The sequence below is a fragment of the Rhea americana genome, unplaced genomic scaffold (genome assembly GCF_003343005.1).
Source record: "Rhea americana isolate MKP2758 unplaced genomic scaffold, rheAme1 scaffold_1, whole genome shotgun sequence".
Classification (NCBI taxonomy): Eukaryota; Metazoa; Chordata; class Aves; order Rheiformes; family Rheidae; genus Rhea; species Rhea americana.
The window spans coordinates 6,915,740-6,928,549 of record NW_028185038.1 but is presented as its reverse complement, the minus strand read 5'-3'; the positions used below and the strand labels follow the sequence as shown (position 1 = coordinate 6,928,549).

Below are 12,810 nucleotides of genomic sequence, written 5' to 3'. Positions count from 1 at the left end.
TAAACACTTCTTAATTAAGGGCCAAAACAATAGATGCTATGAAGAAAGAGATCTCACTGTTTCATCTGATAATATTGTTCATGTTTGTTTATGTTACATTGCCAAAGGCTTCACAGATGGAAGGTGTATAAAATACTTCTAAGTATTTCCTTTTTAGACTAGACATTATTTTGGCATTGCTGTTGAAGAAAAAATGTACAGAATGAAGATTTAGTCACCAAAGTGGAGAAACTGGTCAAAAGGTAAATAGCATCTTTTTCAGGCTAAATGGTATTTACAAATTGAAGTATTTTTGGCTTTTGGACATTTAAAGATATAAAACTACAAAGAATACTGACTCAGGAACTGTTCTGCAGCCCTCAGGTTGCAGAGTGCTTTCTRAGCCTAACTATAGAGGAAATGAGATTATTTTACAAATCCCATTATTTCTAACTAACTTTTCCATTTATAGAACTGTGGGAATTCTAGTTGAAAAGCTGCCTGTAAACATCTGATCTCTTTAATAATTCTACTTGTAAATTATTCAGTGTCTGTATCCACCAATTATGTAAGGACCATGTATTTGTGGCCACCTCATTAAAATTGCATTGCAACCAACCTCCAGAATTCACCAATGGGATTTCATTATAAACTCAATAAAATTTTGATTAGGGTTCAGAAACAACTGCCTGTCAAAGCAAATGTGTTTTCTTTGGAGCCTGTATTCTGATGTATTGTCAGACCACTGTGGTTTTTGTGAGCCCCTTAAAGAAGAGAATGCTAATTGGAGCCCATATTCATTGACACAATAAAAGTAAATTATTTGAAAAATCCCACACTGGAGTATAGAACAGCTTGTAAGTCCTTAAATAGTTTAAAACACAAAAAATGTCCGCAAACCACATTGAAGCTTTTGCAGTCATGGAGCCTCAAATGGGATAAATCCTTTTTCCCTCGACAGTGTAGTAGCATTTCCTGATACTGGCTAGAATATAATGACAGTCACTTCAAACCACTTCTGAAAGTCATTAAGGAACAGCAAGCCTTTAAAATTCCTCTAGAGAGGGAGAAAAAAGCCCTGGCTGTCCTGCGCCAAGGTTTTGGCTATCCTTTTTAGAGAGCAGCATCATATTTCATAGTGTATGAATTCATACTTGCGCTCTGGAGGGTTTTTTCCACAGTGCTAGAATTCATTGCCTTGTTTGAACTGTGACCCCAGTGACATCCTGCGGCTATTGAATCAGTTGAATAAGGGCAATTTCACTGACCTGGAGGGATGTGTACTTAAGGAAGCCATACCTTAAACTGCAGGACATAGCCGGGTTTCAGAGTTAAATCTCGAGTCACTGCAAACCGGTCTCCGTCTGATTTACCGAAGAGCATGGCTGAGGGGGTGGCAGAGCAGAAACTTTCGTTTTTGGTCATCCCTTCATTGGCCAACATCAGCCACACGCTCAGCTGGTTCATAGGGTAATCGAATGCTGGCTTCTCATAAAAGTTCTGTTAGAAACAAAAAGGAACAAGCAACAAAACCAATACTATTACCTTGCAGTGTGACTTCGGACATTTTGGAATTTATTCTATTCTAATTTTCAAATTTTGCAATTTGCATTTGTTGTAATTTTCCAAAAGCTGTAACCTTCAAAATTTCTGTCCTGATTTCTGAGGAGATGCGTGGTTACAATATCCAGTAAAAYGATTAGGAGTCTGATGGTGTTAAGAGGAGCCAGAGGAGTACCATGTAGAGAGATACAGCTGCAAGAATTGTAGATGTTTCGTTAAATATACCCTATATACTCCAAGAAGGCTCAGGAAAGGATGGCTCCAGTTTTGTGCTGACTTCCACCAACTTCGCTTGCTTCTTACCTGTGGTAAAGTTGGATTAACAACGGGGATGACGTGCTTCTGCTTCTCTGACAAAATGATGATGTCGTCGATGGCCCACTGATCATAGCCCTCTCCCGAAAACAGCGGCTGCCACCAGCGAAACCTCGTGCAAGGAGTCTTGGCCGCAGCCGGCAGCTCCAGATAGACAAACCTGAAGAACAAAAATCCAGCAGGACTTCAGAGAGCAGRGTTTGTAGAGAAATGTGGGAAATGCCACTGAACAGAGAGGTGAGCTGGGAAAGCTAATATCTGTCTTACATGTAGATCCTCTACATCTCTGGCAACCTATTTATAAGCAGCATATCAAGAAGCTTCCTTTCGCTTTGTCTTTCTTGCCTGTTGAGACTCTAAGGTCTTTAAGAAAACAGCTATTTTTTACTATGTATTGGTATATTGCCCAGCACAACAAGGAGCTGATTTTAATTCTTCAGCTTTGAATTAAGCTGCTCAGCTGATCCATGTTCATCGAGTCTTAATACTCTTTTGGTATCAGCAAATAATAATGAARTATGCTGGCAAATTCATTTCTCATCCTCCTCTGCTGGTTGGTCCAATTTGGAGACAAAAGCATCCTTCTATTACTGTGAGTAACTGCAGTAGTTTTTAGCAGGGTTTTCTGCTGTGGGTAAAAATATTTTAGCCACCCATATGGATCTTCATAAGAGAATTTTGGTGTTTTAGGATAGATTTTGCTTTATTTTCAACTTAGGAAACACTTTACAGAAATGATGTTAAATACAGGTTATAGTCTCAGTATAAATCATACTTAAGTTAAAAATGCAAAAATTAAAGTTATTTGTGCAGTCCTATTCCAGATACCCTAAATTTACGCATGTGTGTGTGTATATATATATATATATATATATATATATATATACACACACACACACAAAAATTCTTTCATGTATTCTTTCTTTTATACCACATATTATTTTTATCATAGACCTGCTTCACGTGCTGTTTCAGCAGGCAGAGCTGAAGGAACCTTTCAGGGCTGTAGGGAACCTTATTTGCCAGAGGAGTCCTGGATTTACATGTTCCAGAAACTTAAAAATAAAGAAGAGCTGGACCACTTTTGGAGCAGCAATACAAAAACTAAGTATGTGTAGCTGCACTGATGACACAGTAMGTGTCATCAATAACAGTTACTCAAAGGGGAAAATGTTTTGGCTAAAAATAAGGTATTGGATGGTGCAGTGATGAAGATTTTAGTGCACAGCTGGGGCACCCTCCTCTGTTGGATGTTTTCTGTGGTTTTGACAAAGTAACCTATTACACTTCAGAAGAGGCTAAACAAAAGTCAACAGGTTTAAAAATTTCAGGTGCCTAGATCACTTTCAGAAAAGGACAGGTGCTAAATTGCAKAAGTCCTTCTGAAAACATTGATCATTGAAATGCAAAATGAAGATATGTGGAGACAAAATTATTTAAATATTGTGAGAGACAAGCTATTGCAATAGAAAACATGCTAATGCCTACACAAACAGATGCAATTTAAGTTTGCACTGACAAGCTATCTTACAGCAACTTCTAAATGCTGAAGTTGATTTTTTTCTGTTTTCTTTAAAGTACTTTTTATTGTATGTGACACTAATACATGTTCATGTTTTCTGAAGATAGAGTTAGGGGAAATAATAGATTTCTACACCTCTTCTAGATAAGTTCTGTATTTGCCTGCTAATGTTTTGCATATATTACCATTTTAGTCATGTTTCACATTGGAGCTAATTGGAAATTTGCTATTTCATTTCAGGTTTTTTAAGACCCTCTTTTATCAAATTTTTCATTTCTAGTGATAGGAGTTTAAGGCGGCAGCCTAGAGGAGTTTCCACATAATGAGGGCTTTAAAACACTATAACTTGAAATGATTTTTCATGTTTTGACAAATGGAGAAATAGTATGTTAAAGAGCTCCTGCAGTACGGCTTGAATTTAGACCAAAATTGTACCTGGGTTTGCTGAAATCTGAGAAGTACATTTCTGCCAGGAGCTGCCAGTTGATACCGCCGTTGTTGCTGTACTGCAACAGCACGCCTTCCTCCCTGCTGTCCGGTGCGTTGCAGGAGGAACTGTCCCCTCCGATCTGGATGTAAAACTGGACAAAATCCACCCAGGTAGTGTCCAAATCCCAGCTTACCAGCTGTCTTTTTCCAGCCTACGGTTCAAAGATTGGGGGAAAATGGTAGTAAATGTGACATCTTTACTGTGAATAGATGTAAAGTCAAACACAGATGAATATTGTACGGAAAACTACACAACAGGAAGSGCATTGGATTTTATGCTGATGTGACATTTTTCATCTTTAGGACAATGATTCTTCTTGGTTATTCTTTATGTTTTAATCTCTCAGGTGTCTACTTGCAAGCTTTTATCCTGCAAGCATTTTTATCACTACAGACATATTTCAACACATATTTACACATATTAGTAAGCTCTGAAAATCATTTCACCTTTTTCTTTTCCCTCCTCATTCCTTCAAATTGCCACGTACGTCCAGAAAAGCAGCCACAGAGCCTACCACTGTTGAATGTTTAGGTGTTCCGCTTTCACGCGATAAAGCATACAGCGGGAACAAAACTCCTCTGAGATCTCAGTTCCCCAGTCAAATCTTACACTGCACAGSGTGGCCAGGTGCTCTGCCTTCATAGCTCTGCTCAGGCACTGCTTTTCAGGAAAGGGGTTTGTATTTAGTGTCTTAGAAGAGAAGAGCTTGAGCTTTATTCCCATTTTGTTTTGCAGTTACCTGGTAATCAAGCCTGCCTCAGTTACAATCAGCTCCTTGCGTATTGTAGTATCTTCACATATTGTAASCTCAAATTATCTTGAACTCAAGTTTTAGGCTCGTAGAGCCTCCAAAAATACACACACTCACTCAGACACACTTTTCTCTCCTTTTCACTTGCATCTTTTCCTAGTGTTGGCCCCTCAGCCCCAGAAACAGTCTGTTGGCGCAGATGGGAACTTCACCTCCAACTCGCAAGCTTTTCCTTTTTCCATTCACGGCACTCAAGGTGCCATTGCTATTTGATCCTCCCTACAATTACTTGGCATTCATTTCCCAAGTCGTTAACCCAATGTTATCTGAACAGAACAGTCTCTTTCCAGCTCCTCCCCACACTCGGGGATCAGCATATTTGATAGATTTGCTTCCAGTTGCCTCCTTACAAAAACAGTGTAGGAGAGATTTACTGCAGTGAAACAGCTCATCTCCTACACAGGAATAAAGGGAGGTGCATTTTCTCTTCACTTCTCACGTCAGTATGATTTGTTCATACACAAAATGATGTTCTTCCCCCAATAAATATTGTAAGTCACTCAATTAAAACCTGTGGATTTGGTTTCAGGTTTACCCAAGCATATCTGAGAGAAAAAAAATAGCTTCATAAAATTCAGTGAACGACTTTCCCAAAGATACTTTTCATCTTAGCAGAGAGTAGCTCTGGGGCATCTATATTGCGGTTAATGAAGTCACTCTACGCATGCTACCAAAGGAAGACAGAGCGTATAGGAGACTTCTGGTGGCAGCTGGAATTGTCCCTTTGCCGCCTCCCCGCGGCGCCCAGCCGCCGGAGGCCGAGCCGCGGGCTGGCAGCGCGGCGGGGCCAGCTGCCCGCTCCGCGTCGGGAAGCSCCACGCCGCAAGGCACGGCCCGAGGCGAGAGCAGGGCAGCGGGACCAACCCGACTTGGAGCAMTGCTCCGAAAAGGACCCAGGCACGGAAGGGCACCGGGAGGAGGGAAGGCAAGCTGCGGCTCAGCCCGTCACCCGAGCTCAGAAATACTCTSAAACACTGACTGATGCTCCCTTGCCATAAATAGCTACAGGTCGGGCACAGGCAAACACGCGCAGCTGCAGAGAGAACACAGGGGCCCTAATTTCTGCATTCTTTAAAAACAGCTATAACTTGGCACTGCCTAAGTGAGGATCCCTAACAAAATGCAACAGAATTGATAACATTCCTACTATTTTTAATACCCTTCAAAACCATGGGAATCCTGTCCATCTCCAAGCACAAAGAAGCATCAAAAAGAAAAACCTGGGCTAAGTTACAAAGGTGATGCTACATTTCAGGTATTATTTATGGTTTTCCCTCTTTTCTCATGCCTAGCCCACGATCCTCCTGACAAATTTCCAATACAGGCATCTAGTGGGACGTAGGTAGTAAGATTGTAAGTACTAAACTRAGATTTAAAATGTCATCTGTTTTTTATAAGACAATATATGAATTGAAGCCCTAATCCATTCACCACCACTGGCCCCTTCCCACCCAGTTCAGAGTAAACTCGGAACAGATAAATGTCTATGCCCTGCTTTTGCAGGACATTTTCTTGTCCTACTACTCAATAGCGTCACAGCCTGGTTCCACAGCTCTTTCGTAGGCTCTACCAAATATGCCACTTCACGCTACTAGCCTAATTCTGGAAGCTGAATGCTTATGCTTTTGAAACTCAGCTACTTTAAACCACCAGGGACACTTAAAACCTACAGAAAATCCTTTGACCCCGAAGAAACTCACCTGGGATATGGTGGTATTGATTCAGTCATGAATTATGCCGGCTATTTCAGTTTATTATTTGGTTTATCTCTAGCTGAGTAAAACTCTCCTGGACCATGCCATGACAGCAAGACGGGCACAGTCTGCAGTGGAGCCCGGGTTTCCTGCGGCAGCCCCAAAAGGCCGGTGCTGGCCCAGGGCACTGTGTGGTGGCCCTGAAAAGTTCTGGTTAGTTTGCATTCATAGCTTCTTTTGGAGGAATTTGAAAGTCTCTTCATGAAATCAAACTCTACAGGCTAATAAAGATGCAAACACCCTTGCTGTCCAGCAGGCAGGGATGTCCTGGCTCACTGAGGGCACCCAGCTTACTAGCTCGCAGTGGGTTGGCTCTGGTTGTAAAACTATGTGGCGCAGGTTTCCTACGACATCCCTACCCCAAATCTGCTCTGCTGGCAGAGGGGTTGACAAGGTTAAGCAGGAAAGGGCACCAGTTACATAAAACCTCAAAGGAATTGCAGGGGCTAATTCAAAGTCCTCTGTATGGCAAACACACCTAYGGCTCGTTAAAATGAGTTGTAAAATGGAAGATAGAGGTTCAGCAGAACAAAGCCAACATTAATTCTGGAGGCAGAGATTGATCACGGCAGTAAACATTAGACATTCAAATAAAAAGTAGCTATTTGAGCAAACACAAAGAAATAGAGCCTGTGTATATGAGCTCCTGAAACAAGGCACAAATGTTGTTGGCAACTATAAAAATAATTTTTATAACATCTATCACCATGGCCACTAGATACCTTGRAAAAGATCTGAACAGAAATTAAATAAGCCACCTTCAGCTGATGGCACACAGACTGCTACTACTCAAGAAATGAATGATAACCTAACCCTTAGAGATCAATAGCAAGAAGCCAAGAATTTCTAAATGAGATTTTCACTCCTCCTTAGCAGAAATAAGAAGAAAGATCATAGCAGGTTAATTCTAATTTAGCAAACTACTTTGAAAAGCTTGGCATAAAGAACTGAGCCAGAAGGAAGAACATCTATCAGAGAAGACAATTATATATAAAAAAAATCCAATTATCACAATTAGCTAGTTATACTGATTGGTCTATTATGAAATTTTCAGCACAGAGCTGCATTTCCAGGGGAGCTGGATGTGAGACTATGTAGGAGTTCTGAAAATTATTTGATGGGTTAGATTTTTGTAATGAGGTAAACAACACACAATTACACAGCTTTGCATATTGGGTTGTTCTTCTGGGACTAATCGGGCTTTCATGACAGCAGTGGCAGTTTGATCAAACCCTTAAAAGAGAAACACATAGCTGCATTTACACTCTTCCTTTCAATTAAAAACAAACCCAAATCCCAGTACTAGACCTGAGGAACAACAATGAAAAATAAATCTGTGATTACAACCTGTAATCCTACATCTGGTCATAAAAATCTCTCTCCCTCTCTYTTATTTTTTTAGTTGTAGYTGTTATTAATTATCAGATTTGTCTATATCCTTTTCCTGCTCTATTATTTTTGCCTGCAAACCATCCAAGCCATACAGCGGAGCATTCTCGTGCAGGCTAACCAGGCACTTTCTAAGAAGGTCTGGAGGGGTTGCTTTTTCACCAGTTTGGGTCCTTTGGCCTCACAATAGCTGCTTGCCTCCTCTGAAAGCACGGCTTTTTCCGTGCCTGGCCAAGGATATCACAGAATAGAGACAAATGGGACTCGGGGGCTGCTAAGAAAGAASCCAGTATGAAAGCAGAAAGCGCACAATTAAGACAGTATTAATGCACACACTTCTCAGCGCACTGGCAATTTTCTCCCTTCCATTACAGCTGGTTTTTCTTGGAGACATACTGCACATGTCACTCCCTGTTTCTTTGGATCGCCTTGCTGGTTACCTGCAGAGAACAGCTGCGCGGTTTCACGCACTTCCCACACTGTGTGCCGCTGTGTCTCAGGTCTTTTCCTAAAACACTCTGCACCTTCCTGTTTCTGCCATCTAACAACATCGTGTTCTCTGCCAGCGGGCCTGACGTGCCTCCCTCGCTTCTCCACCCCGCRCTGTACCGTACCTTGCTGAAGTAGAGCGAGGAGCCCGAGGAGATGACCCCGCAGCCCTCCTCCGCCTTTACGATCTCTCCCCCAATAACCTCCTGCCATTCCGTCTTCAGACTGCCGGGAGTCTCAAAATCGGACATGACCGTGGAGGGGAGGGGATTTTCAGGTTGGCATTCAGTACCCCGAAACCCTGCGTCGCACCTGGGGGGAAGCACAGACAGAACAAGCTTTTAAGGGTGATGTTCACAATTGACTGAGGTGGTGCAATGACCTTCTAAAATTGGATGTGAAATTGTAAATTGCTCTGAAATCGCAATTTTGGATCCTGGCAGGATCAGGTCAACCCTTCATTCTTTCTTTTTTTTTTTTTTAATCAAGGATATCTGTAATGTTCATGGCCACATTTGTCTGATTCACTGTTAGACATTTGGATACGTAGCCTCAGGTCTGCATAGGTCCGAGCCCCTTTTGCTCTAATCGCAGGAATAGTACTCTGCACAAAAAAAGATTTCTGTACTCCTGCTCTCCTGTGAAGAGCAAGCCTGTGAGGCTGGAGCACAACAGTAACTAGTATGCAGTCATGAGCTTTTTACAGTATTTTTTACAGTGCAGATAAATTATTTTTTTCATATATGGACCACATATATTGAAAGAGAAATAACTGGAAATAAGCTATATTCTTTTTCCAAAAAATCTGCAATGTGTGGAGCTTGAGGCTGCAGTCTGGCCCTTGGTACTGCACCCAGCAGCGGTGGTGGCTGTGAATGGCGCTGCGCTGGTCCCCGGGGTTCATTCGACACAGCGAAACACCTCCTCTGCGACGGGCACGCTGAGAGCCAGGGCACCCACGGCTGGCTGCCTGTCCGCCACCGGAAAGCTGTCCCACAGCCTGGATCTGCCAAGGTTGCGGGAGATGCGGAGCAACCAGCTTTCAGTGGGGCTTGAATAGTTTAATCCCTACAATGGTTATTTTTTWAAAAAATAATATCCCAAAATAAGAACAGCAAAAAAAATGTGTACAAAATAACAGCATACCTGAAGTGCCAGGAGACCAAAACCTCATTTTAAGAGGAGGTGGCCATTGTTTGGTACCTGCAAATGCCATGGTCGCACCAGCCGTGTCCGTTACACATGTTGGGGCACTGCTGTCCGATGTAGATGTTATCCAAAGCCCACTCATCCTGCACCGTGTAGTAGCACTGGCTCCAGCGGAAACGGGTGGCACTGGACCTTAAAAGCAATGACAATGTTTTAACTCATGATGCTTTATTGAACTATAGGGAAAGAGATAAAATGCAACTATAAAAAATAAAGCTGATATCACAATCGCAGCCCAGCCTGCAAAGATTAACACAATCAAAGACATGTTTTTGTAAATGAACTTTACAGATAATACCACTAATTGCACAGGGGGATTTAATGGACAATCCAGTCATTAATGACTTTTCTGAGGAAGGCTGCAAAGGTGCTAGAGGGACTTTCTTCTTAATGGGCACACTATTTTAAAATAAACCAACCAGTGAGTATTATCAGATTTTTATTCAGCGCCRTTCTGTGAGAACAGCATGCAAAGCTAGAACTGAGCACCTGGAGTGCCTTTTGAGTTTACATGTTGCTCACAGTTAACCCTTTGTAAGTTGTCTAAAAATTCTTTCTTCCGGTATTTATTGTAAAAATAAGTCTATGAAATTAAGGTTCTTTAGTCTAAACATTTCTTTTCTTTGAATACTATTTCCATCCACCAGTAGTTGACTGTTTTTTACTGGGTACAAAATATTCTTTTTGACAAGATGATTCTAAGCTAGATTACGATCGCACCAATGGAATTTGAAAATCAGTTTTTCAAAAACACTCTATTTAYGTAGCACCTATTTATTTCCATATTGTAAATAACCTGTCAACTACTCAGATAAAACCTGTAACGCTGGAGGTTTTATGGTGATTGGAACCAAGGAATCATTGGATTAGATTACTTGCCTAAATACAACTGAGTATTTTTAGATATTTTTAGCTAGATATTTTCAGTATTGTTTAAGCTGAAAAATCTTCCTGTAGTTTCTCCTCTCTAGTTAAATAGTTTCTTTCYAATAGCTTTATTTTTCTTTATTGCAGTGGGGCAGGTGACATTATTTGTTGACCAAGTGCTTGACGCCGGCCCGGAAGGAGATACTGTGTCCGCTGCTACGTGGACATTTTCCGTGCTGAGAGGCTCCCCCCCAGCCAAACCTCAAAGACCGAGGCTCAGGAAGAAACAAAACTGTTCGAAGAGTGCTTTTCGTCTTGGAAGGAGCCTTTCCAACTTGCAGTGGAAATCTGAGCGGTTACAGGCATTCGGAAGAGGCAAGAGCAAGGTCTAAATTGTGGGGAGAGGGCCAAAGTTTGGGCCGAGGGCATATTCCCACCCAGATCCTGACCGGCGCCGCAGACTCATCCGTATTAATGCAGGGAGGAGGAGAGCTGCTGTCGACTGCCGGTTACCGTCTACAGCAAGTGGCGCAGGTCAGTATAGAAAATCGAAATCTTTCCCAGCTTGTTTCTGAGCCATATGGCTATAGTATGATGGCATGAGATATGATTTTGTAACTTGTCAATTAAAAAAAGAAAAAAAAAGAAAGCTTGGGATTTTTTGTAGAATAAGAGCTGTTAAAATGAATATCCTAAAGGCTTCTGAGCCARCCACTCATGGGTATGGAAATGAAGGGAGGAATACAGGCGGCACGTACAGCAGTTCACCACCCGGTCACGTGGTGGAAGAACACGAAGATTTGCTTAGGACATGATTGGAGAAATTTTTAGAACTTCACTACTAGAATTTCTTTAAAAAAAAGAAGCGAAGATGCCTAAGGGCTTGGTTTTTGACTGAAACGGCCGAGGTTAAGAGTGAGGGCGCTTCCGCGGACGCGCTYGCCTCGCCAGACACCTATTGCAATGGAAAGTGTAACATACAAAAGTTAGGAAAACATCCTATTACAAGCACAACAAACCTCTCCAATTTTTCATATTTCTTTCCCATTTTTTCTTCCACATGGCTAAAATGCTACTGGCAGATGATCTGGCTTTCTGATGGCATTATATTTAAGTCAGGTTGATGTCAAATAAAAGTCACTGCTGTTGTGTCATTTTGCATAAGCAAAGGAAAATCAGATTGAGTCCCGGATGTATTGCAAGTGAAATGATCTTCTCCTTATTACAAATTTTTTCAGATATGTGATTTAAAATAAAAACATTGTCTTCTCTCCTGATATTAAAAAACCTAAGGATCTAATGCAAATCTGTGGCTGATAAAATTATGTTTGCTACCTTCTGAGTTACTATAATTACATTTACCCAATTATGCTGAAACTCTCCTTCAGTCATTAGGTGTTGATTTGTTTATGAAGTCAGCGACTGACAGCTGCTTGTATCTCATTAAGGCCTGTTCATATGTAAATGTCTCCCATAAAACTGAAATTAATTTTCATCAGTGCTAGAAATGCGCAGTTCGTGTACAATAAAATTTCGGAGAGCAGGTGCATACATTTCATTTCTCCAGCAGAACTCGCGCTGTGACAGCAGATTTTCCAACGTAGCAAACCTCAGCTAACGGAGGGACCTTGCAGACTCGTGCTTGCCGGACGCAGAACAGCCACAGATGTATGTGCCGGCATAAAAAACCCAGCACGCTCGGAAAGTTTTACAACGGACGCAGGTTATAAAAGTTTTCGAGTTGCAGGGGCGCAGTAACGCTACCCACGCGCCGAAGGTGCGGACTCTGYGGCAGCAGCTGTGCGTGCCAGCGGGACCTGCGTGCGGCGGGGGCAGAGCCAGCCCCGACGCGACGAGGGCGAGCGGGGCGGCGGACATCCCGGGGACACCGCTGCTCGCATTCCCGCAGCCGGGGCACCGCGGTCGGTCCCCGCTCCCCCCCGCCGAACGGGAGGTGCTTTGCCCAGCCACYGCCCGTCTTCGCCCTCGGCGCCCGGGGCAGTCGGGAGCGGGTGGGGAGGAAGGAGGAGAGGGCGCGGAGCGCGGCTTCCGTGGGAGAGCTGCCAAGCCGAGCGCTGCAGCGCGGATTCGTCCACAGACCACCGCAGGGGCTGCTCAGGACAGCCGAGCTGGTGGAGGAACTCAGCACGCTGCCTCCGCACGAGCAAACCCTGCCGGACGATAGAAACCTGCCGCTGGGCAGATCTGGGCAGATGCAACCTGTGTTAAAACCAAACAACGGACTGAGCTCTAGCTGGGCTCCTTGCTGATGGAGAGGAGAGTGGCTGAGGCCAGCCTGGAGCATCAGGTCAGGTTGGTGGAGAGCATGCAGTCAGCCCTACCTTCTCTCCCCACCACGACCAGCTCAGGTAGTCAGCCCTACCTTCTCTCCCCACCATGACCAACGTGCAGTCAGCCCTAC

The 12,810-nt window shown here is 43.0% G+C and overlaps 1 protein-coding gene across 1 annotated transcript in view; it reads right to left on the bottom strand.

Moving 5' to 3' along the window:
* The window catches only part of RELN (reelin), a gene marked incomplete at its 5' end in the record, with an annotated part of 298,722 nt that overhangs the window by 71,836 nt on the left and 214,076 nt on the right, over positions 1 to 12,810 (bottom strand). The window contains 5 exons of the mRNA XM_085298374.1: positions 1,279 to 1,479; positions 1,846 to 2,017; positions 3,815 to 4,020; positions 8,438 to 8,624; positions 9,516 to 9,653. Of these exons, the coding sequence (XP_085154500.1) occupies positions 1,279 to 1,479; positions 1,846 to 2,017; positions 3,815 to 4,020; positions 8,438 to 8,624; positions 9,516 to 9,653 (904 nt within the window). The remainder of the gene's footprint in view (positions 1 to 1,278; positions 1,480 to 1,845; positions 2,018 to 3,814; positions 4,021 to 8,437; positions 8,625 to 9,515; positions 9,654 to 12,810) is intronic.